Below are 26071 nucleotides of genomic sequence, written 5' to 3'. Positions count from 1 at the left end.
ATAGCCACCAGTTTGATTGTTTGCAGTTCAACTTTGACACAACAAGCCATGCAACAAATTCAAAAGCACTGTAGATAAGAAAATAAAAAAATAAATTCATGACTGCAAACCGCAAATAGAAAGTTTGAGTAATATATGGAGGTTCCTACCGTGCCCTAAGTCATACTGAATCATTGTGGTATTATCGTGTCAGTTTGTGTGTACGTGACAGTAGTTTCTGCCGATTTATGACGCTATGCGCTGGTCCTCATGGGAAATGTGGTCTTCCTCAGGCAAAACACTGCCATTTTTGCCCACTGGCGCCGCCAAAATCAACCAAAACTGAAAGTTCTTAAGTTAGGCTTTACATGCTGTAATTATAGCGAGGGTGTTTATTTATTTCTAACCACAACAAAACTGGAGCGTTAATTAGAAACATGCGCAAATAGAAAAGAGGCTGGTAATTCTGAATTTAGAAAAGTTATTTCTAAACTTTGGCATGGTACACTGTGAGTTATTTATTACATTAGATATCAGTAGATAGATAGATAGGTAGGAACTTTATTAATGCCTTGGGAAAGTTCTCTCAGGGAAATGCAAATTCCAGCCGCAGGTAAAATGTATTCGGAAAGTATTCACACCGCTTCAATTTTTCCACATTTTGTTATGTTACAGCATTATTCCAAAATTATTTTTTGTCCTCAAAATTCTACATACAAAACCCCTAATGACAATGTGAAAAGTTTGTTTTTAAATGTTGAAAATGTATTGAAAATCACATGTATATAAGTGTTCACAGCCTTTGCTCAGTACTTTGTTGATGTACCTTTGGCCAAGCTTTTGGCACCCCTATCTTTGGGCAGTTTTGCCTATTCCTCTTTGCCCATTCCTCTTTGCAGCACCTCTCAAGCTCCATCAATTTGAATGCGAAGCGTTGGTTTTCATTCAGGATGTCTCTCTACATTGCTGCATTCATCCTAGTCTAGTCAGGGCGGTGACCAAGAACCCAGTGGTCACTCTGTCAGAGCTACAGCATTCCTCTGTGGAGAGAGGAGATCTCTTCCTTAAGGAAAACCATCCCTTCGGCAATAAACCATCAGGCCTGTATGGTATAGTGGCAGACGGAAGCCATTTCTGAGTTAAAAGTTTGCTAAAACGCACCTGAAAGACTCTGAGACCATGAGATCCAAAATGTTCTGGTCTGATGAGACAAAGATTGAACTCTTTGGCGTGAATGCCAGGCGTCATGTTTGGAGAAAACCAGGCACCGCTTATCACCAGGTGAATACCATTCCATTCCCTACAGTGAAGCATGTTGATGGCAGCATCATGCTGTGGGGATGGTTTTCAGCGGCAGGAACTGGGAGACTGGTCAGAATAGAGGGAAAGATGAATGCAGCAATGTACAGAGTCATTCTGGATATAAACCAACGCTTCTCATCCAACCTGATGGAGCTTGAGAGGCGCTGCAAAGAGGACTGGGCAAAGAGGAATAGGCGAAACTGCTCAAAGATAGGTGTGCCAAGCTTTTGGCATCGTATTAAAAAAAAAACTTGAGGCAGTAATTTCTGCCGAAGGTGCATCAACAAAGTACTGATTGAGCAAAAGCTGTGAATACTTATGTACATGTGATTTTTTTTAGGTTTTTATTTTCATACATTTGCGAAAGTTAAAAAAAACCCCACATTTTCATTATAGGGTAAGAATTTTGAGGACAATAAGGAATTTATTCTATTTTAGAATAAGGCTGTAACATAACAAAATGGGGAAAAAGTAAGCGGTGTGAACACTTTCTGGATGCAATGTAGCACCAAAATTACAGGAAAAGCACTCGGATACAAAGATTAATAAAAATAAAATAACACGTTATGTAAAGTGATAGATAAAATCGAGTAACAAGTTTTGTAAATAAGATTAGCAGCAGCAGTTTTATTAGCAGCAGTGTGTTGTGATTGTATTTGTCCTTATCAATCCTTGTCAATCCTCCCGCCCACCTCCGACCTTCAAGTGAAGAGTTGCAGAGTTTGATGGCACGAGAACAAATGAGGAACATCATGTGGTTACATTTGCACAATTCAACCTTTACAAAAAGGAGTTGTTAATGCAAATGTTTTTTGATCTAGAATAATTAGAGACTCTGGCAATTTATTTTAACTGTACCACTTGGTGGAAACATAACACAAGCTAGGATTATTATGTTTTTCTATAAACTAGTTTGCATTCTGTCTGACATTGTGAATACTTTACATTCCAGACCCTCAATCCCAAATGGAACGAGGAATTCTACTTCAGGGTAAGTGGCCTTTTTTTTTATTGTTCATTCTTGAGTCATTTGTTAGGCATCCTCTGTTTACCCAAAATTCACCACCATGGCCGCCTGTCTTTTGCAGTTTTCGATTTATTGACAGTTTACTTTATTCAATTTGTTTTAGCACAGGAGTCATTATTCATTTATTAAAAAGTTTAGTTAAGTTCTCTTTCTGTCACTGTACTCTAAATTGTTTTGTGAGAGCTTCCCAGTGGCTCATATGTTATTGCACGGTAAAGATTAACTTGACGTGTTGCAAGGATTTATAACTTTTGTTTAACACTGTGCGCCAGCTGACATTATTAACACTTTTCTTGTTGTTTTTTTGTCTGCATTGCAGGTGTGTCCGCAGAATCACAGGCTTCTCTTCGAGGTGTTTGATGAAAACAGATTGGTAAGATTGAACTCTCCAACTCGTCATCGCCTATTGTCATACCAGCCTGGTGACAGCTTTTATTGTCAGTCTATATATTTAGTTCCACTAAGGCTGGGCGATATGGCCGAAAACTATATCACAATATTTGTTTTTTTAGATAATATCGGACTGCCGATATTATCGGGCGATAAATGCTTTAAAATGTAATATCGGAAATTATCGGTATCAGTTTCAAAATGATCGGTATCGGTTTAAAAAAGTAAAATGTATGACTTTTTAAAACGCCGCTGTGTACACGGACGTAGGGAGAAGTACAGAGCACCAATAAACCTTAAAGGCACTGCCTTTGCGTGCCGGTCCGATCACATAATATCTACGGCTTTTCACACACAAGTGAATGCATGCATACTTGCTTAACAGCCATACAGGTCACACTGAGGGTGACCGTATAAACAACTTTAACACTGTTACAAATATGCGCCACACTGTGAACCCACACCAAACATGAATGACAAACACATTTCAGGAGAACATCCGCACCGTAACACAACATAAACACAACAGAACAAATACCCAGAACCTCTTGCAGCACTAACTCTTCCGGGACGCTACAATATACACCCCCCGCTACCCCCACCACCCACCTCAACCCCGCCCACCTCAAACTCCTCATGCTCTCTCAGGGAGAGCATGTCCCAAATTCCAAGCTGCTGTTTTGAGGCATGTTAAAAAAAATAATGCACTTCATGACTTTAATAATAAATATGGTAGTGCCATGTTGGCATTTTTTTCCATAACTTGAGTTGATTTATTTTGGAAAACCTTGTTACATTGTTTAATGCATCCAGCGGGGCATCACAACAAAATTAGGCATAATAATGTGTTAATTCCACGACTGTATCGGTATCTGTTGATATCGGAATCGGTAATTAAGAGTTGGACAATATTGAAATATCGAATATCGGCAAAAAAGCCATTATCGGACATCTCTAGTTTTTTTATATTCATCGTTATCGATAATTATTGATACTTTTATGACTTATTTAAGCCTGCCAATAAATACAGTCAAACAATTTCCAACTTACCAAGGGTGCTATTTTATCAGTGGAGAAGGTGTCTGGTAAGATGAGCGCGGCTAATGTAATAAAATAATTAAAGTAGATTTGAAGGTCGTTGCAGATTTAAGACACTAGATGGCAGTAGTGTATAAGCTATTGAACATTACGCAGACTAGTTTGAGAAGCTACTCATTAAACGGACACATTGTGTCAGGATGTTGCCGCACATCTGCAATAAAACCAACAAAATTAAAGACAGTTTCTGATATTGAGTTGACATATCAAGATATTACAGTTTCTCTTCTCACTCCATGCAGTGAATCCACAGCAAGACAGTAAGACGGCGCAACCACACTGGTGTTGAGAGTAGTGTGGGTGTGTGTGCTCCTTTAAGAATGGCAGTGTGTACTGTAGGGTAAGTGAAGTCAGTGACTGAGTGGAAGAATGAAGAGAGAGCAAGCTAAGCATGCACAGCAGTAGTGGCGACTGGCGAATGTGTCTGGTTTTGCCCTGAGGAAATAAGAATAAAGCGACCAAATAGTCACGAGTCCGCGGCCTCGTCGTTCCGACCCGAAAACATCGGCCAAGGAGGGAACGTCTCCCTCGCGCTCCTTGACTATGGTCTGGGACTGTGAGCCAAACAGCAAGAAAGGTGTAATTATAGTTGGTAGTGGTATGTGATTGGCTGTGAGCGTGTCCCTCCCATTGCTCAGTGACATTTCCTGTTTCCTGTTCGCTGGGTTCCCAAAGCGCGAAAGACTTCATGAAACGAATCTTGCTTCATAATTTCTGGTTTCTTCCAACCAAAAAATATAGGTATATATCAAATATTTTATGGAATGCATTTTATATTTTAATAAAATTCTAAAAAATAATAACATATAATAGTGAATTAAGTTGTATTTCATGTAGTGAGATGAATAAGATGTTTTTAGTGATTCTTCTTCTGTGTATTTTAAACACTTTAAGTTTGAACAGTTTTTTAAACAGAATCATATAAGTACATTGTTTGATTTCTTTACTTAATCCATTATATAATTTAATTCCACATGCAGATATACTAAAGGTTTTAAGTGATGGACGGGCATACAAATTTTTTAAGTTACATTTTTCTCTGAGGTTGTATTTCTCTAACTTGACTCTCGCCAGATCCTTGTAGTTCGCTGAGCTCCACACAAGGATCTGGGACTTCTCAATAGGAGATGTATTTCAGAAGGCGGGGCCTTGTAAAAAAAATCACTGTATGTGATTGGATAAACCACTTGTCCGTTATCTTGAAGGACGTGCTACTTCAACCACTCACATCGAAATCAACCCGTTACGCTGATGAGCAATCCAAAACAGAACAGCCGACATATTGGATAACGACAGAGCGAAAAGTTAGAGAACTTTTATTTAAACAACACAGCAATGTCAGTAGACGATCGATGTCGCAAAACTGTTGCAATAGCAGAATCAATGTCAGCACACGACTCCTCACTGCGTGCGTGCCGCCATTGTTGTTTGAACCAAACAGTCGCTTCGGCGCTACGTCACATCTATGAAATCCCGCCTGGCGATCCTGATTGGTTTGATATTTTTTGTTATCTTGAAGGAGTTGCCCTCGAGCCCAGATCCTTGTGTGGAGCTCAGCGAACTACAAGGATCTGGCGAGAGTCAGGTTATAGTTTGCTTTGTGCGTAATTTTGGCTGTTTGCAAATTACCTATATCGTTGAATTTCAGTATTTTTCATTGAATAATTAAATGGTTTGAATGTTCTTTATATCCAATAATATGCATTATTCTGACCTTTTTTTGTAACACGGTTAGTGACTGAAGCGTACATTTGTAGATATTTTCCTATATTTCTACACAATAACTCCGATATAGTAACACTAGCCAGCATTAGAGAATATGGATTGATTTTTTTTTTGTTTTTGTTTTTTTGCTTTATTCAATATTTAATTATTTCTTGCCACTTTATGTTGTATATTTTTCATATGAGATTTCCAGTTCATTTTATCATCAATTATTACACCCAAAAATTTGATTTCACTCTGCCTATTTGTATTTATTTGACCTTCTCTTCTTCTGTTACTGAATAGCGTTATTTTAGTTTTACTGCGATTTTGTCAAACCATCATTTTAATTTATTAATTTCTTGTTTATATTTGTATTAGCTTCTGTGTGTTCTCCCCAGAAACAAAACACAGTTGAATCGTCTGCAAATGATATTAACTTCAAGTGTTTTGTAACTTCACATATGTTGTTTACATAGAGACTGAACAATTTTGGTTCCTGTATTGATCCTTGGAGTACGCCACAGCATATATTCAGTGTTATAGAGGTGTGTTCACCTCGCTTCACGTATTGCTTCGTGTTGTTTAAGTGGTTTCTTATCCAGATCAAGACCAACCTAAATCCATTTGCCATGTAATTATTCCTTTTCCTCCCATGTTTTTGTAATTATCTGTATAAAACAGTCTTTTTTTCCATTGCACATGTCCATGATGGTTTTTCCAGTAGTGCTATGACTCTTTTATGATTTAATATCACCCAAATGTAATTTGATGAAAACTGATCATTGTAAAAATGCTGCTCATGTAGCCCTCTGGAACCAGTTTACTATATTTAGTTTGTTTTACCACAGGAGTCATTATTCATCCACTTGAAGTTAAAGGCCTACTGAAATGAATTTTTTTTATTTAAACGGGGATAGCAGATCCATTCTATGTGTCATACTTGATCATTTCGCGATATTGCCATATTTTTGCTGAAAGCAATTTAGTATAGAACAACGACGATAAAGTTCACAACTTTTGGTCTCTGATAAAAAAAAAGCCTTGCCCCTACCGGAAGTAGCGTGACGTAGTCAGTTGATCATCTCCTCATATTTTCCTATTGTTTTCAATGCAGCTAGAGTGATTCGGACCGAGAAAGCGACGATTACCCCATTAATTTGAGCGAGGATGAAAGATTCGTGGATGAGGAACGTTAGAGTGACGGACTAGAATGCAGTGCAAGACATATCTTTTTTCGCTCTGACCGTAACTTAGGTACAAGCTTGCTCATTGGATTCCACGCTCTCTCCTTTTTCTATTGTGGATCACGGATTTGTATTTTAAACCACCTCGGATACTATATCCTCTTGAAAATGAGAGTCGAGAACGCGAAATGGACATTCACAGTGACTTTTATCTCCACGACAATACATCGATGAAACACTTTAACTACGGAGCTAACGTGATAGCATCGTGCTTAACTGCATATAGAAACAAAATAAATAAATCCCTGACTGGAAGGATAGACAGAAGATCAACAATACTATTAAACCATGGACATGTAAATACACGGTTACTGCTTTCCAGCCTGGCGAAGGTTAACAATGCTGTTGCTAACGACGCCATTGAAGCTAACTTAGCTAGGGAGCTAACGTGATAGCATCTGGCTCAAATGCAGATAGAAACAAAATACATAAACCCCAGACTGGAAGGATAGACAGAAAATCAACAATACTATTAAACCATGAACATGTAAATACACGGTTAATGCTTTCCAGCTTGGCGAAGCTTAAAAATGCTGTTGCTAACGACGCCATTGAAGCTAACTTAGTATAATGGGACCTCACAGAGCTATGATAAAAACATTAGCGCTCCACCTACGCCAACCAGCCCTCATCTGCTCATCAACACCCGTGCTCACCTGCGTTCCAGCGATCGACGGCGTGACGAAGAACTTCACCCGATCATCCGTGCGGTTGGCGGCTAGCGTCGGCTAGCACGTCTGCTATCCAAGTAAATCCTCCTGGTTGTGTTGCTACAGCCAGCCGCTAATACACCGATCCCACCTACAACTTTCTTCTTTGCAGTCTCCATTGTTCATTAAACAAATTGCAAAAGATTCACCAACGCAGATGTCCAGAATACTGTGGAATTATGAGATGAAAACAGAGCTATTTTGTATTGTTTTCAATGAGGTACCGATACTTCTGTTTCACTGGCTACGTCACGTGCATACGTCATCATCCAAAGGCGTTTTCAACCGGAAGTTTAGCGGGAAATTTAAAATTGCGCTTTATAAGTTAACCCGGCCGTATTGGCATGTGTTGCAATGTTAAGATTTCATCATTGATATATAAACTATCAGACTGCGTGGTCGGTAGTAGTGGGTTTCAGTAGGCCCCTTAAGGCCTTGCCAGATTTAATAACACTGGTTTTCAGAATTTCTATCTTGTTTTGCCAGTAATAACAAAAATCATCCGTCTGTGCCATTTTATAAGAACAATATCAAGGAAAACACAAGTTTCATTGACTTGTGAAGTTAAGCCTACTGTCGTTGCCATAAGAACAAGATGCAATCTCAAGAGTTGGAGCAGATAATAACCTCACACTTGATGATTAATACACTAACTCACGCCTCTCTAATTTGTCTAAACCAGGGGTGTTAAACTCATTTAAGCTCAGGAGCCGCAAGGAGAAACATCTATTCCCATGCGGGCATAATCATGGTATAATAATTTAAAAATAAAGACAACTTCGAAATTGCTTACTTTGTCTTACTTTGGCCAAAAATAGAACAAGCACATTCTGAAAATATACATATTACAAATAATCCTCTTGGCAAAACACTTCTAGTTAGTTGAAAATTCTGAGGAAAAAAATGGTGCAGTTTCAAATCACCATGAAGAACACAATGAACTTAGACCCCTGGTCTTAGCCATTTTGGCTACGTGTACACTGCAGGTCAAAGTGGCCCAAATCAGAATTTTTGTTTTTTAATCTGATTTTTTCCAGCTGGCTGTTTACACTGCAAGTAAAATGTGATCTTTATCAGATTCCAGTGTAAATACGCACAGGCCCCAATGTGGTCTCAAGGTAACTTGCATTCGCAGTTCGATAAAGTGAAATCAAATGAAGTTGAATGGATTCCGTGAATGAACAAGGATGTCGCTACTACTACAACACAAACAAATATAAGTCGCCACCATAGATATGGTCGACACACCTTAAAAATAAGTGGGGTTTTTTTGACGTGAAAATAAATTAAAGTAATATAATGTATGAATGTATGTATATATAGTGTAATATTTTTGGGAGGGTTCTAATCTTTTTATGACTGTTAAGTAGAGGAGGCATGAAAATCAGCATGAATCTACGTTCGCTTTATTTGTTGAACTCACATGTAAGCAAATACGCCACAGCGTCAAGTCCGGTCCTTCAACAATCGCTATTTCTTTGAAAACTAAATATATATTCATAGAATACATACAGCCTACTATTTGTGCACTAGCGACTAGTGATGCACCGAAAAGTCAGCCTTCGAAAATAGACTTTGCTCACCAAAACAGGATGTTGTCATTAAGTATTTACTTCCGCTGGCAAGCTGTGACGAACCTCGCCCAAAGCTGACGAAAAAGTCACATACGGGTCGCATTCAGGTTGCATTGCGTTTAGACTGAAGTCACATTTGAAAAGATCAGATTCTAATCAGATTCGGGCTACCCCCTGATGTGGCCTGAATCTGATGCGAAAAGATCAGATTTGAAGCACTTTGGAGCGTTTATACTGGCAAAATCTGATCTGTGTCACTTGAGGGCAAAAAAAAATGATTTGGTGTGCAGTGTAAGCAGGGCCAATGACCCGAGACATAGGAGAGCAAAGTGGTTTTGCTGTACTAGTGCTCATACTGGGAAGCAGGTGTAGGATTTATAAATAAATAAATAAATGATAAATGGGTTATACTTGTATAGCGCTTTTCTACCTTCAAGGTACTCAAAGCGCTTTGACAGTATTTCCACATTTACCCATTCACACACACATTCACACACTGATGGCGGGAGCTGCCATGCAAGGCGCTAACCAGCAGCCATCAGAGGCAAAGGGTGAAGTGTCTTGCCCAAGGACACAACGGACGTGACTAGGAAGGTAGAAGGTGGGAATTGAACCCCAGTAACCAGCAACACTCCGATTGCTGGCACAGCCACTCTACCAACTTCGCCACGCCGTCCCTGATTTATTTCTCATGGTTTCTCAGTAACTTTAGAACCTGGAATATCACTATGACGTTTGGTCAAACCATTAGTGGATGCATCCCAGGATACAATTTATGTTCCTGGCTGTAGTGTCATTTCAGAGAGATGGTAAACACTAACTCTTCTTGTGGTTTTGTTAATGCAGTTAGTGCCATACAAATCACACACCTGTAATCCATCCATACATACAATGTGTGCACATTGGACACCAATAGCGTAGAAGGAGAGTTGCTGGCATGCAGCCTTCCAAAAAAGGGCAGCTCACATTTTCCCCCCCCACAAGTGAGAGTTTCATTGCAGTGGAAGCAGTGTGACACATGAAAGCAGAGCTTAAGGAAGCCTGAAGCCTGTTCCTCTCCTTATTTGTCTGAGGAGGGGCTTTTATATTTTATTTGTCTGGAAATGTACGCTGTTCCATTGATACCATCATGTTTTCATTGACATGCCCGAGTACACCCACCACGATAAGAACAATAAGAACACAGGAATATATGTTGTGTGGTGAGATTTTATTTTTAAATTTGAAAATTTGAGTACTTCCAAATTTGTGTCTGAACAAAATTTAAAGAAGCCAAAAGTATGTAAAAAAAAAATAAAAAAAAAATACATTGTTGTACATTGTTACTGGTTATGTCATTGCTTGCACACAAATTTGCATTGACAGTACTTTTAACACTATGTGCATTGTCTCCACCATGACTCCTCTTCTGTTTCTCTGACACAGTATTTCCTTTCTCAAAATGCCCTCTAGCCCACTATTTGGAATTCAAGTGTCTTGGTTGTCTGCTTTCCTTTTTGTGACACAGTAGGTGACGCATTGCAGGCCAAAACTCTTGCCAAAACAGTCACGCTGATTTTTACTACAATGTGGCTTTCAAATGCCAAGCAATCTACAGAGAGCTCGGTCGATTATGTGCTTGGTTTGTAAAAGCTCTCTTAGTCATTTTGGCCCAAAGTGTAAAGGACAATAAAAGTGCAATTTCTTTTGCTGATTCAGTGGTGTATCATGTTTATCTGTCACAACTCACAAGTACACTGCAAGTGCTTAAGCATCTGCGGCTACCGAAGTGCTTAAGCATCTGCGGCTGATTTCAGCATTGTAGACAGCAAAAGCATCATTTATGCTTATGTCCTCGAATATCTCCCCAGCCAGAGCAATTTCTTTGGTGGGTCATCCAGTAAAAGAAAGAAAGCACTATGTGGCCCCGTTAGGCTTAACCCCTTCATAACATTTGGCACTTGGGGGTAGCATTGCATCGTACCAGCACATGTTGACAAGGAGGCTGTATTTGTAGTCACGTGACGTGACAGGCAACCCCACTGTCACCCTGGAAACCAGAAACGCTGGCCGCCCTTATCCAATCATGTCAGGAATGCTGGGCTGTCACTGGGCTCGGGCTATTTCTGCTGTCTGTCGCTAGTGCATGGTAGCACTGAGCGCTTACAGAGACCTGTTTTTAATTTGTTTTTATCTTTTTAGCCGTCATTCCTCAAAATTGTTAGTTTACCAACAGTTGACCTAGTTTTTGTAGTGGGACTTTCTTTTTTTCCCCAATACTTGTGGAAAGAAAGTTGTGGAAGGGATTTGAGGTGGGTGGGACCTATTGAGGGGTGGGGGGTGGGGGGGTTAGTGAGAGAGGAGGAAAACTGGGGATCAGTCATCAGGACAAGCAAAAGAGCGAAGTACGTGACTCTTGGAGGCAGGAGTCAGACGGACGAACTGTCCTCTGGAGGGAACATAGGCTTGTGGTACGGAAGTGAAAATGGCACGTTTGCGTTTGTACTTTGGCTCCAACCGCAGCAACACAGCCCCGGAGATACTGGAAGGAGACACAGAGGAGCAGCAGGGAGACAATGATGTAGCCACAGCACTTCATCAACCACCTTTTGCATTAACTCCTTCTCAGGAGCCTGTGGAACAGACTGTTTCTCCAAGGACTTTTGGCTCACGCCCAGAGACATCGCTTAAACGCAGCTCTTCTATGTTCATACCTCATCTTGCAACCTACGCAGAGCAGCGGCCCACAAAAAGCTCCTCCATGCACATCTCACTACAGCGCTCCGGGGCAAGTAACGAAGATTGTAGTGACCCACCACCCTGCTATTCTCCTGCGGGACCTGTGCCTACTTACACCGAAGTATCAAATAAAGCAAATGTTCCACGCCAACCTCCTCCGCCATACTATAGCCCAGATTCTCTCAACAATTTGCAAACATTTGTGACTGAACCAAACTTGCCAAAGCGCAGGGTCTTCAGCATCGGTTCTAATGGACATACCATGTACCACAGAAGCCAGCCTGGTATAAGTGTTGGCGGAATTCGTATTCGGAGGAACTCAACCGATGGTTCTGACATACAACATCTCCGGATTTCTCCGCACGGCAGTTCTGGATGGACTGTACAGCAGCAGTCACCCAGTTGTAATAGTGGAACACAGCGACTTGTGTTTCAGCTTCAACAGAACCAAGAGCTGAACCAGAGCAGGCAGCAGTCAGACATGTTCCAAGATGAGCGCACCAACGTTGGATTTGCTCGATCAGGCAGTGGCCATATGTCCCGCTACCCTAGAATTCGGCTGGAGGGAGGCTCATCTCCGGTTTTGGTAGAAAATTATTCAGAGGACGAACCAGTCAGCCAGACAGCTAGCCAAGACAGCAAAGCAGTAGAGGAGAATATCAGAACGGAGGCTAGATCGAATGGTTGTACTTTTAAAATTAGTGGCGATACCCCGCAAAGGCAACCCCATTTTAAGATTTACTTTACTCCGGGTGGAGGTGGAGATCCAGACCTGGTCTTTGGCAGTAAATCCACAACAAATAATCCAGAGGTAATGATTTTTTGGAAAAATGTATTTCATTAATTTAGGATTTTGTGCATGCATAGAGAACAGTTGTCTGTAAAGATAAACACATTCAGAAGCATAGTTAATTTTGGTATGAATTGCACAACTCATGAGGGATGTATTTATTTTCCATATACTGACATTTGCAAAACAGCTGGTGTTTCACTTCAATATTCCCACGGATGCGGAGCATTCTGCAAGATTGGTGATGACATTCTAGTGGGCTAAAACATTTGTTACACTATACAACCGCAAGGATCTGAAATTTCACACAGAGGTGAATTCAACAACAATCATTGGTGGTAAATTTTCTGTACACACTGGTTGTTGTCAGTTTCACAGATAACATTAATATTTGCTGGTACGCTCAACAGTGGCTGGTGATCTTTTAAACTGTTTCTATCTTTAGACTTCCTCAAGTGTGTCTGCCTGATTTTGAAAGCAAGCTGGCTGTATGTATTTTCTGGTTCTATGCTAGAATGCTCCTGGATTATATTTTATATGATCTGTTTTCATGGGGGTTAAGATCCCTGACCAAGGAAAATCAAGATTTTAAGATATGCGTAATTCCTCGTTGTACTTTGGATTTTATTTTTTATATATACAGTAGTTGTGTAGGTGGATGTATTTGTTTCCAGTTTTTAAACTATAATCCATCTGCATCCCAACTCAGGTCATGCCCCTACACCAGGGAATTCCATTTGTCACGCAGCAACCCTTGAATAGGCTGTAATGACATGTCTTCCCCAAATCCCGCAGTGGGCTTTTTTAAAGTCTGCGGAAACCCTGCATATGCCTACTGCAAGACCCACTATGCCCTGCCTGGACATTTGCCAATTATTTCTAATATTGTTATTTTTACCTGAGGAGGGCCCTGTGGTTTCCTGATTAATTTAGGGTCCAGTAATAGTGTGTCGTTGATGGGGAAAAATATCTTTGAAATCTGAAGAATACATTTGAGCTGGCCAACTAAAGGCCCAGACAAATCGTCGATAAACTAATTGCAGTAAAATAGGTGTCATAAGACTTAAAAATACAGGACAAGTAATTCTTCTATTGCAATGTATACATCTGGAATTTGAACTCCGAGATGTATTCAGGGTTAATAATCAGAGAGAAATGTACACGTTCTAACAAAGGACACAAAATAAACTAAATTATGTAGTTATGTAGAGATATCATTTTTAGTGTTCCAGTCGCTAACAAGCCATATGCCGCTGCCCCTTTCAGCCCTCATCCCTCAAGCTCTTGGTCATTCATGACACCCTCCCAACCCTGAGTGTAACCTGGCCCTTGGAGGCAGCTGCATGGCTCAACTGTGACCCTTTGATGACTCTGCAATTATAGCCTAGTGCATTCGCATACCCTCAGCTTAAAATGCTCCCTGTGTAAAGGCACACACAAAACAGCCGCGACTCCCTAAGGTCCTGTTTGTGCGAGATCGTTTATTGTCGTGACTAAATTGTCTGGTTTATTATGTTTTGAAATTAAATTTCCAGGTTGAGGTTGAATCATTAAAGTTGACCAATCTGTACTAACTGCATTAGTCAATTGCTTGTATTCTAGGCAACCAAGTGTTTCGTTGATTCCGATGACAAAATCAACATATGACGGGACGATGCAACATAACACTCTTAAAGACTGTGTTCCATCTTACTTTTGTTCCTCGCTCCTAGTTAGGATGGAGTTTATTATTCACCATTTTGGGAGTCACTAAAGACATTCCGCTTGGTTTAGGAAACACAGTCAGATACAATGATATGCTTTTTAATGGTGGTTCTGGGAGTGTAAGATATTCACACATCTCTGTTGAGATAACTGCACTTTAATTGTGAGTCAACAATGGATTCTAGCGCTGAAGTGTTATGCTATGATTGCATGTTAGTCTTTTAAAATATTGAGGCAGCATCTTGAAGGTGTTTGACGTGAGATGCCAGAAAACGGGCATATTCCCTCTGAATACTCCTACTAAACTGATTGGAACGTTCACTTAGTGCGTGTCTGCTAAATTAGTCTGATTTCTCAAATAGTTAGGCTCCAAATAAGCATTCTAAAACCTGTGAAAACACCTTAATCCAATTGTGTTTGGTTTTTGAAAAATTGGACTAACAAACTTGGATTATGCGATTGGAAACCAGATCTCTCAAGGGGGTGGGTGTGTGCTCTGGAAGGGACCCTTTGTATCGTGCATGTGACAGTCTCAATGTGCAGGATACAACCCGGAAGCAGATACTATTCAATAAAAACGTAGGCAACAATTGTAGACTGTTTATTTCATAGATATATATGGTTGTTTAATTGCTTCAAAAATAAAAAGAACAGAACATTTTGAAGTGCATTGATGGTGGAAAAAAGGAACGTGAGCTTTATTGAAGAAGGTAGCAAAGGAAATGTAGAATGCCGTTTTAATTCGGACTACCAAACGAAAGACAAATGAGATAAAATAGAAGTAAGCAGGTGTATACAAGGCGAATAATAAAGCGTACACAAACCTCTTCATGCTGCATTTGTGCACTCCAAACTGATTAACAATAACTTCGTATAGTCCAGAAAAATAGCAACCTTAAGGAGAACAGTATCGGTCAGGGCAAAAACTTTCTTTTCCTTCGGATTTAAAACTCTTTCCCTTAATCCACAGAGCCATACGAATGAACTCGGAGACATTCAAAAGTTTTGTTTCCATGATTCTCCAACAGAAATTTATTTGAAAAAACTCTCGCCAGTCTTTCTTTGCTTCGGAGCTGTATCCGCTTCAATACATTCTTGGTAGCATCATGTTCGTAACGCAATCCAAGATCATTTCTTTATCCTGTCTGTTATTTAACATCAGCATAGCCATTAGACACATAGTATGTAATCTGTGTCAATATTACAGCGGACATTACGTACCACAGAGCTAGGCTGGTAATTTGTGAGGAGCCACAGAGGCTAGTGTGACATCAGAGGTAAACCGGAAAAGCAATATATTTATTCACGCTAAAAGGAAGTAAGTGTCCCCCAATGTATGGGAGGCACCCGGTCTATGGCCAATAGTCACATTAGAGAGTGTGCAGGGACTCTTGGACTGAAAATACAAATTTGGATAATTTAGTGCATATACAGTTTAGTTTCAGACAATTTTAATAATACAATTCCCACTTAAACACGGAAGTCTCTCTCGACCCAACTCGATAACTGGCCCAAAGGGTAACACCAAGAACAAAGGAGTACTAAAAACAGGATTTGTTGATGTGAAATATTTTTGGCACCCTTTACAATATAGTAATGCTAAGAAGTGCACGTTTTACTCAACTGAAACAAACCAAAATAGTAGTGGTAAATAATATGAATGGAGCTTTTGAATTGATTTTTTCCTTTTAAAATCACTATAGGAAAATAATGTTGTCATACTACCTTATTGACATACATTCATATTTTTTCATAGGGGCTGCACAGTGGCCTGGTAGTTAGCATGTAGGCCGCACAGTCAGGTTATCTGGTTTCAGATCTCTGTTTGTGCATCATTATGTACAGTTTTTTGTGGGTACTGCGGCTTCCCAAAATATGCATGTCAATTAGAGACTCTAAATTGTTTGTAGCTGTGAATGGTTCTTTGGTTATGTGTCCTGCGATTGTCTGGTGTCTCCCCTGAAGTGAAAAAGGATGGACGGATAGATTTTGGCCTACAAAAAAGTCTGAAGACGATTAATTTCATGTTTAGCATGTAGAGATTTATACACGCAAACCATCAAGTGGTGGCCAAGCTTTTCTTTCTGTCACTCACACATCAGTGGCCTGGGGAGATGCAGCTGTTCCAACACAGCGACCCGCTGGGGAAAAAAGTGTCTTAAAGGTTGGACAAGTTAGCAAACAGTGAAGTAGTCATGTGATCAATCAAGCAAAGTGTTGAAAAGAGAAATATGGCATCCTTTATAATGCCAGTTATTTCTTTGAGAAAATCTGAATATTTATATTCAGGGTTGTATAATATTTAGGTCCATACTATACTTTCATATCAGACCCATCTGTAGCCTCCACACTCAGTGGAAATGTTTACATGATTACTAATTATCGATCTAAAACAAACTGAACTGAACTGTACCGTTTGATAGAATTGGGGCAAAATGTACAAGCTGAGTTTCAACAGTATTTTAAGAGTCAATTTTCAAAACTTGCAATGTGGTTTGCGGTTCAGACGAAGAAACAGCCAAACGCTACAAACCAATGTTAACGAAGGCTGCCTTCTAAATAAGTCATGTCCCACACACAGGCCTCTCCCAAGAATGGGCTTTTCCACATCGGACAGGTAATCTTTGCCCCTTCGCTCTGAAGGAGGGGGCGACTGTTGTGCAGAGCAATCATCCGCTTTCATTTCCTCTTGTTTCCCCTTTTTCCAGTCTGCGTTAATTATGGCAAAGGGATGGACAAATCTACAGGTTTCCTTTTTATTTGAATCACACGCCTTTCCTGCTTCTTTCCTGTTGTCACATCAACAACCCTCTTCCTCTGTTGGGCTAATGTGGCTTTCTTGTTTATGTTGGATGCTCTTCTTTTTTGGATTTATGGGTCCTGATAGCCTGTTTAAAAGCAAAACCTACACCTGACTGGACACTTGTACAAACATATTATTTGATAGGCACAATATAAGATCCTGATAAATAATACATTTTTAAGCATTGTTATGTAGTAGGCCACGAGTGCTCAAAAAAATATTTCTGGATTTGACATAATGTAAAATCAATTATTTTGGTCTTTGACACAACTTTTGCTGTGTTTCGCTTGACATACAGTCATGGTCAAAAGTTTACATACACTTGTAAAGAACATAATGTCATGGTTGTCTTGAGTTTCCAATAATTTCTACCACTCTTATTTTTTTGTGATAGAGTGATTGGGGCACATACTTGTTGGTCACAAAAAAAATTCATGAAGTTTGGTTCTTTTCTGAATTTATTATGTGTCTTCTGAAAATGTGACCAAATCTGCTGGGTCAAAAGTATACATACAGCAATGTTAATATTTGGTTACATGTCCCTTGGCAAGTTTCACTGCAATAAGGTGCTTTTGGTAGCCATCCACAAGCTTCTGGCAAGCTTCTGGTTGAATTTTTGACCACTCCTCTTGACACAAATAGTGCAGTTCAGCTAAATGTGTTTTCTGACATGAACTTGTTTCTTCAGCATTGTCCACACGTTTATGTCAGGACTTTGAGAAAGCCATTCTAAAACCTTAATTCTAGCCTGATTTAGCCATTTCTTTACCACTTTTGACGTGTGTTTGGGGTCATTGTCCTGTTGGAACACCCAACTGCGCCCAAGACCCAACCTCCGGGCTGATGATTTTAGGTTGTCCTGAAGAATTTGGAGCTAATCCTCCTTTTTCAATGTCCCATTTACTCTCTGTACAGCACCAGTTCCATTGGCAGCAAAACAGGCCCAGAGCATAATACTACCACCACCATGCTTGACGGTAGGCGTGGAGTTCCTGGGATTAAAGGCCCTACCTTTTCTCCTCTAAACATATTGCTGGGTATTGTGGCCAAACAGCTCAATTTTTGTTTCATCTGATATCACATGGACAAAGATAAGACCTTTTGGAGGAAAGTTCTGTGGTCAAATGAAACAAAAATTGAGCTGTTTGGCCACAATACCCAGCAATATGTTTGGAGGTGAAACGGTGAGGCCTTTAATCCCAGGAACACCATTCCTACAATCAATGGTGGTGGTAGTATTATGCTCTGGGCCTGTGTTGCTACCAATGGAACTGGTGCTTTACAGAGAGTAAATGGGACAATGAAAAGGGAGGATTACCTCCAAATTCTTCAGGACAACCTAAAATCATCAGCCCGGAGGTTGGGTTTTGGCCGCAGTTGTGTTCCAACAAGACAATGACCCCAAACATATGTCAAAAGTAGTAAAGGAATGGCTAAATCAGGCTACAATTAAGGTTTTAGAATGGCCTTCCCAAAGTCCTGACTTAAACGTGTGGGCAATGCTGAAGAAACAAGTCCATGTCAGAAAATTAACAAATTTAGCTGAACTGCACCAATTGTGTCAAGAGGAGTGGTCAAAAATTCAGCCAGAAGTTTGCCAGAAGCTTGTGGATGGCTACCAAAAGCAGTGAAACTTGCCAAGGGACATGTAACCAAATATTAACATTGCTGTATGTATACTTTTGACCCAGTAGATTTGGTCACATTTTCAATAAACCCATAATAAACTCATAAAAGAACCAAACTTCATGAATGTTTTTTGTGACGACAAGTATGTGCTCCAATCACTCTATCACAAAAAAAAATAAGAGTTGTAGAAAGTATTGGAAACTCAAGACAGCCATGACATTGTGTTCTTTACAAGTGCATGTAAACTTTTGACCATGACTGTATATACCTTGACTGATCATTTGTGGTTTTCCCCTCTCTACCCCTGTTGTAAGTGTAAGTCCCCAAATTACAGCTGAAATAAAGCTGCAGATACTAACCTTTTTATTGTTCTTTCCTAGACCAGAGATGATTTCTTGGGACAAGTGGATGTTCCTCTTAGTCATTTACCGGTGAGTTTTTTTTCTTCCTTTTTTTCCCTCTATCTGTAATTCTGCTTAACCTTTGGCATGCTGTAAGCATTGCTGGTGTGAGAAAGTACACACAAGCAGCTTCTTGTTGCTCCCACTTTAGTAACACGGTGACAAGTTTAGAATGTAAACAGAGGCAACGCTCACCATCAAGACACCATGAAAAAATGACACCTTAGATAAAATTTACAAACGACCAGTGGAGAAGTGCAGAATTTTTACTAAAACTGGTTTTAAAACCGATAACATAGTGAGTTTTTGATGTAGATATTTAAAACAGATTAGAGAATATTTCAAAGCAGGTTATGTTTCCATGAGCGTGGTTTCGTAATGAACCAGTTGTTGGAATGTCAAAAGATTAATTCATTTAAATAGTTTTTTTTTTTTATCCGGACCTGAACAGGGTCCTAATTTAGGGCTCTTTTGAAATGCAATGTGTGCAAATAAGTGTTCTATTTTCTGGCTTAACCATAATCAAAAACTGCAAAATTTACTCACTTGTGCCCTCCTCAAAGTTGAGGAAAAAAATGTGCCCATGTCACGATGCATCTGATTGACATGAAATTAGGTAAGCATCGTAGTCGTGACGGCACCCATAAAAAACTCTTAGGAAGCCATGCCTGAAAAAGGGGAAGGAATTCGGCCATTTTAGTTTGAAGTGGTCGATTCAATTTAGCTTTATGACAAATTGCTTTCAATTCTGAACTTTCTTATACTGATTTTGAAATTTTTATGTTTGGGGATGGCGTGGCTTGGTTGGTTGAGCGGCGTGCGAGCAACTTGAGAGTTCTTGGTTTGATCCCCAGCTTCTGCCATTTTAGTCACGTCCGTTGTGTCCTTGAGCAAGACACTTCACCCTTGCTCCTGATAAGTTGTGGTTAGGGCCTTGCATGGCAGCTTCCGCTGCCATGCAAGGCCCTAAGGTAATGTCGAATGTGTGTGTGAATGGGTGAATGTGGAAATAGTGTCAAAGCGCTTTGAGTACCTTCAATCAATCAATGTTTATTGAAGGTAGAAAATCGCTATACAAGTATAACCCATTTACCATTTATTACTATTAAAGGCCTACTGAAATGATTTTTTTAAATTTAAACGGGAATAGCAGATCCATTCTATGTGTCATACTTGATCATTTCGCGATATTGCCATATTTTTGCTGAAAGGATTTAGTAGAGAAAATCGACGATAAAGTTCGCAACTTTTGCTCGCTGATAAAAAAAAAGCCTTGCCTGTACCGGAAGTAGCGTGACGTCACAGGAGCTAGTATTCCTCACAATTCCCCATTGTTTACAATGGAGCGAGAGAGATTCGGACCGAGAAAGTGATGATTACCCCATTAATTTGAGCGAGGATGAAAGATTCGTAGATGAGGAACGTTACAGTGAAGGACTTGAGAGACAGTGATGGACGTATCTTTTTTCGCTCTGACCGTAACTTAGGCACAAGCTGGCTCATTGGATTCCACACTCTCCTTTTTTTATTGTGGATCACGGATTTGTATTTTAAACCACCTCGGATACTATATCCTCTTGAAAATGAGAGTCGAGAACGCGAAATGGACATTCAGTGCCTTTTATCTCCACGACAATACATCGGCGAAATGCTTTAGCTACGAGCTAACGTGATGGCATCGTGCTTTAACTGCATATAGAAACAAAAAAATAAACCCCTGACTGGAAGGATAGATAGAAAATCAACAATACTATTAAACCGTGGACATGTAAATACACGGTTAATGCTTTCCAGGCTGGCGAAGGTTAACAATGTTGTGCTAACGACGCCATTGAAGCTAACTTAGCAACTTAGCAACGGGACCTCACAGAGCTATGCTAAAAACATTAGCTCTCCACCTACGCCAGCCAGCCCTCATCTACTCATCAACACCCGTGCTCACCTGCGTTCCAGCGATCGGCAGAAGGACGAAGGACTCCACCCGATGCGTTTGGCGGTCCGGAGACGTAGGAAGTCAAGGTGTGGTCGGCGGCTAGCGCGGCTAGCGCGGCTAGCGCTCCAACAAAGTCCTCCTGGTTGTGTTGCTGTAGTCCGCTGCTAATACACCGATCCCACCTACAACTGTCTTCTTTGTAGCCTTCATTGTTCATTAAACAAATTGCAAAAGATGTCCAGAATACTGTGGAATTATGAAATGAAAACAGAGCTTTTTGTATAGGATTCTACGGGTACCATAACTTCCGTTACTCTGACTTCGTCACGCGCATACGTCATCATACCGCGACGTTTCAGCCGGATATTTCCCGGGAAGTTTTAAATGTCACTTTATAAGTTAACCCGGCCGTATTGGCATGTGTTGCAATGTTAAGATTTCATCATTGATATATAAACTATCAGACTGCGTGGTCGGTAGTAGTGGGTTTCAGTAGGCCTTTAAATAGCATAAAATACAAATGGAAGTGTTTTTCTCATACAGTAGATTTTTATTTTTTCAAAAATACAATCTTAACAATTAAATTAAATACATCCTAGTCATCATGTTGTTCCACAAACTAGTCGACTTAATCAATGGTGAAATTTATTTTGCCTCCATTGCTTCTAAAATCAATTGGGGTTTTTTGCCCTATATGTAGCGTCTATTTGTTCTTGGAATTAGCATATTAGTGGCATTGAAAATCTGTAGACTATCCACAAGTCCGAGCTGTTCATTTATTCATTGTCAGTTATCATCTTTCTGCTCTTCTCACACCTCTAAAAAGCCGTATAAAGTGTAGTTGGAGTGTGTAGAGTGGTTTGGCTCTGACTGAAAACAGTGGCAGACTGCTGAGAATTACAAAATAGCGTTTGTTTTTCCACAAGTAACACGAGAAGGAAAGCGTTGCGTAACGTTTTCATGATGGTTGCGCAGACGGCTGCAAGCCTTGAAATAGGAACCATCACTTGTTTTTGTTTTTGTAACCAGTTTTTAAGGGTTTTATTATGCACTTACTTTATTTGCAGACAGAGGATCCCACCATGGAGCGTCCTTATACGTTTAAGGACTTCCTGTTGCGCCCCAGAAGGTTAGTTTCTTTCAGATGTGACGACAAAACACAAATGACACAATATTTTCAAACTTGCTCTGTTTTCCCCAGTCATAAGTCCAGGGTGAAGGGTTACCTGCGTCTAAAGATGGCCTATTTGCCCAAACAAGGAGGACCCGAGGAAGAAGCTGGAGAGATGAGAGAGGAGGCTGAGGTAAGCTTCCTGCTATCGTTTTTGTTGATGTAGCGTCAACTGCAGACTCCTTACCTCAGGCATTCCAGTTGCTTGCTCATCATGACCTGGTAGGTTTTGGTGTTTTTGACTTCCTTTCACATTGGGAAATGAATGAACGGACAAATTCCTATAAGCTTTAAAACAAACTGCTCTGGACAAAGAAATGTGAGAGTAGATTTTCCTCACAAAGGATGAAGTCAGGGTCATTCTTCTTTTTTTAAATGATATCTGATGATTTTCCATGACCATTGCAGCTGCCAGAATCCACATTAGGATCTGGAAGAACCATCAAATTGTGCTCCTTTGTTTGAGAAACAGTATGCATATTTAAATGTGGACTTTCTTGTTTTCTTTGCAAACTCACTGAGTTTTATGAGTCTTTAGCCTCTGAGATCCAACATAAGTGCCGTAACAGCGTTTCGAACACAGCAAATCGAAATTTTGCCATAACTGTGTGCGCTCTCAGATAGGCTTTGGCTGTCAATAAATCAATTAATCAAACGAGAAATGGAAATGAACAAAATAACTTTGCCATTGATACATTTCCTAATAGGTGTGTATACAAATATCGACGGTAGCAATACCAAGTGTAATATCATTATTTGGTTGATACGACAGTGCTTAGATCGATATTTTTAATTATCAAAAAAATATTTTATCGTTATTGTTTACAAACTTAGGGAGTAAGTCCCTGGACACAGGAGGACTTTAAGGGAAAAAATAAAGGATTTAAATCAGAGCCATTAGTAGGAAATAATTGTAGTATTTAAATGATATTGTTAACCTGCCATCCAGTTTTTTTGTCTTATTTGAATTGTGATCAATAATAATAATCTTGAAAATTTTAATTACCAATATCAGCATTCATATGACCAATACTGCCCCTGTACATACTCGATATTGGATCGACACCCGAATTTATAGAATTGCCCAAAACTTATGTTAAGTATCCAAACAGAAAAATATGTGCTTATTACATTTTCACATAAGTGTTTATATAACCATGTTACAACAGAAAGTAACCAGATATTAACAGTAAATTAGCAAGTCATTTAGTTAAAGTTTTTAGAAAATAATATAACTGAAAAATCCGCAATATGTTACGGCTTACGTCAGCATAAAAATTAGGAGCCTTTGTAACCCGTTTTGAAATATTCTATTATCATTTACATACCAAACAATACATCAAATTACATGTCGTTATCGTAGGAGGCTGCAATATATATTGTAATATATATTTTTGCCAATATCACCCATCCCTATTGTCGACCACATGTACTGCAACAGGAGCAATCGTAATGTACCAATAATTGTGCCATGTTGTGACCATTGTTTTATTTTTATTTTAGGGGTGGGATGACTCTGCAGACTCGGGCTCGCAGCGCCCCCAGCAGATGCTTCCGCCTCTTCCACCCGGCTGGGAAGAGAAGGTGGACAATCTGGGACGCACCTACTATGTCAACCACAACACCCGCTCTACACAGTGGAAACGGCCCTCCAACATGTATGTTTCATCGCCTTCTGTTTGTCTTTACAATAATATAAATATGAATATACTATACTAGTTCAAGCAATTAACACATTTCTATTAGTATTTATAATAGATAATAAATACCCTTTGACCATATTGGATAATTTTTCCTAAATGGACAAGTTGTTGGCAGGGTGTCATACTGATGATTTTGTGTATTTTAATGAGCCTTGTGCAACCCTATTTGCATTTACTCTCATAACGCCTGTTTTTGTATCCCTCGCTAAGGGATGTGATTTCAGAGACTGAGAGTGACAATCGTCAGCGGCAGATCCATCAAGAAGCACACCGCGTTTTCCGCTCTAGACGTCACATCAGCGAGGACCTGGAGAACGAGCACCTTGAACCACGAGAGATTGACAATGTGAGAGTAGATTCTACACGCACACACACACACCAAAAATAAATAGGCTGTGGAATGATTTAATCAGATTAATCATATTTTAGAATTTAGATTAACCATGATTAGGGATGAACTGGTATCAAAATCTTGATAGTATCATGGTATTAAGGCAACGGTACGAAATTATTGTGGTATATGTACAAAAAAAAAAGAGATGTCATAGTGTGTAAAATGAAGTGCCAGGAATGTTTAGCATAAACACATTTACAGTAATTTGTTAGCAACATAACTGAAACAGTTATGGACCGATTTTGATGACATTCTCAGGAAATTTCCACAAAAAAACAATTCCTCTCGTCTACTACGACACTTCACTTCCTACTTACAGCGTTCAACTGGGGTCCTGCGCTGTGCAGAGGATTCTGCGAGATGTAGTATTATATTTTTAGACCCGGCCAACGCTAAAGCGCCAGAAAAAACTCAGGCAAACATTTTTGATGTAATCCAATAGTTGTTGTTTTGCTGATATTTACAACATGATTAATTTGGTCTTTAAAAATAGTCGTTGTCTAACATTGAGGGTCATCTTATATTTTGGTCAATACATTATTAATATTTTTCTAATGTTTGGATCTCCTGTAGTCTTGGGAGCTCATCACAGAGGAAGACCCAAATGACAGCTTGTCTCAGTCCCTCTCCGGCTCGACCCCCATGCTCACGCCGCAACCCCCGCCAACACCAGTCTCCCAGGAGTTCCCCGATGACTTGAATGTGAGGCTGTCGCTCACCCCCGAAACTAACGGAGAAGTGGCGGGACCCAGCTTGGCCCTGGTGAGACATTAACATTGTACTTATTTTAAACTCAAACTTACAGAAAAGTGGTTAACTTATTTTTACGCTAGTATGATAACAAGTAATGTTTAAAAAATCTTTGCTTTATGCCTTCATCAATAGTGTTTAGATGGAGTATTGAAATGTTACTGAAAATGTCTTTTTTAATGGCTACAGTTTGGGTATAACTGTTTTTCATCTGATATTGGCAGTTGTTCATTTATTTTTACATTTGAAATAGGTGATAAAAGTAATTGCTTGTGCGTTCGGCATTTGTCATTAAAGAGGAACAATCATTATGAAAGACATGATGAAGGATTTTTTTTTTTTTAATGCATTCTAACTTGTATATAAAAGTCCGCTTATAACGGAGTCAATGGGAGGTCCTCTCTTCCACCCATAAATCCGTCTAAAATACATTTAAAAAGCGCCAACAATACTCTGTTTACATTTCGTGACTTGAATATTATCAAAGTATTAGTTATATTGTTATTATAAGCGCAAACGCAGATGAACTATTTTTAGTGGCGCCGTGATCAGACTAACCTCTTGTGCTGCTATATTGACATTAGCGACTGCAGTGAGCTGCTTTCACGCATCGGATCTCGAAAGTTTATTTTGGATCATAAATAATGCCCGTCACTTAGATGGTAGAAGAATGAAGACATACTCTGACGAGTTGGTACACTTTTGCATCTAATTTAGACCCAGAAATGGCAAGAAATACACAAAAAGACGCTTGGTTCCACCCCTGTTTTTTCTTTGCGAGGATTATGAGTCATTCTTCATCTAAATGGGAATATATGAACATCCTATCAGTCGGCATCCTAATGACAGCAGACATTGCACAGAAAGTGATGTTTTATTATGTTTGTTGGCTCTGATGATGTCTGCAGTGAGTAATAATCAATGATGTTGAAGGAAAAAGCGAACGCTGTGATGCGTTTTTGAAATTAATGCGCCATCTAATGCTTAAAATGACCAGAATATGTAAATGTTATTATAAATGTGTCTGTTTAGAATGGATGAAAA

The 26071-nt window shown here is 39.6% G+C and overlaps 1 protein-coding gene across 17 annotated transcripts in view; it reads left to right on the top strand.

Annotated features, from left to right (window-relative positions):
• Window positions 1-26071, top strand: part of nedd4l (NEDD4 like E3 ubiquitin protein ligase) — a 107793-nt gene that overhangs the window by 39925 nt on the left and 41797 nt on the right. For 4 of the 17 annotated variants that reach the window (XM_062031316.1, XM_062031313.1, XM_062031311.1 and 1 more), the window contains exons 1-6: window positions 11387-12560; window positions 19056-19106; window positions 22077-22313; window positions 23684-23838; window positions 24094-24229; window positions 24851-25039. In XM_062031316.1, coding sequence (XP_061887300.1) covers window positions 11496-12560; window positions 19056-19106; window positions 22077-22313; window positions 23684-23838; window positions 24094-24229; window positions 24851-25039 — 1833 coding nt within the window. In that variant the 5' untranslated portion in view covers window positions 11387-11495. Of the gene's footprint in view, window positions 1-2233; window positions 2273-2627; window positions 2682-11386; window positions 12561-16824; window positions 16861-16951; window positions 16991-19055; window positions 19107-22076; window positions 22314-23683; window positions 23839-24093; window positions 24230-24850; window positions 25040-26071 lie in introns of those variants that run through there. The other 13 variants (XM_062031323.1, XM_062031325.1, XM_062031317.1 and 10 more) reach the window with 9 other exon arrangements.

The sequence above is a fragment of the Entelurus aequoreus genome, linkage group LG21 (assembly GCF_033978785.1).
Source record: "Entelurus aequoreus isolate RoL-2023_Sb linkage group LG21, RoL_Eaeq_v1.1, whole genome shotgun sequence".
NCBI classification, from domain to species: domain Eukaryota; kingdom Metazoa; phylum Chordata; class Actinopteri; order Syngnathiformes; family Syngnathidae; genus Entelurus; species Entelurus aequoreus.
The sequence above is the reverse complement of the archived record's forward strand: the minus strand, read 5'-3'. Positions and strand labels throughout refer to the sequence as shown.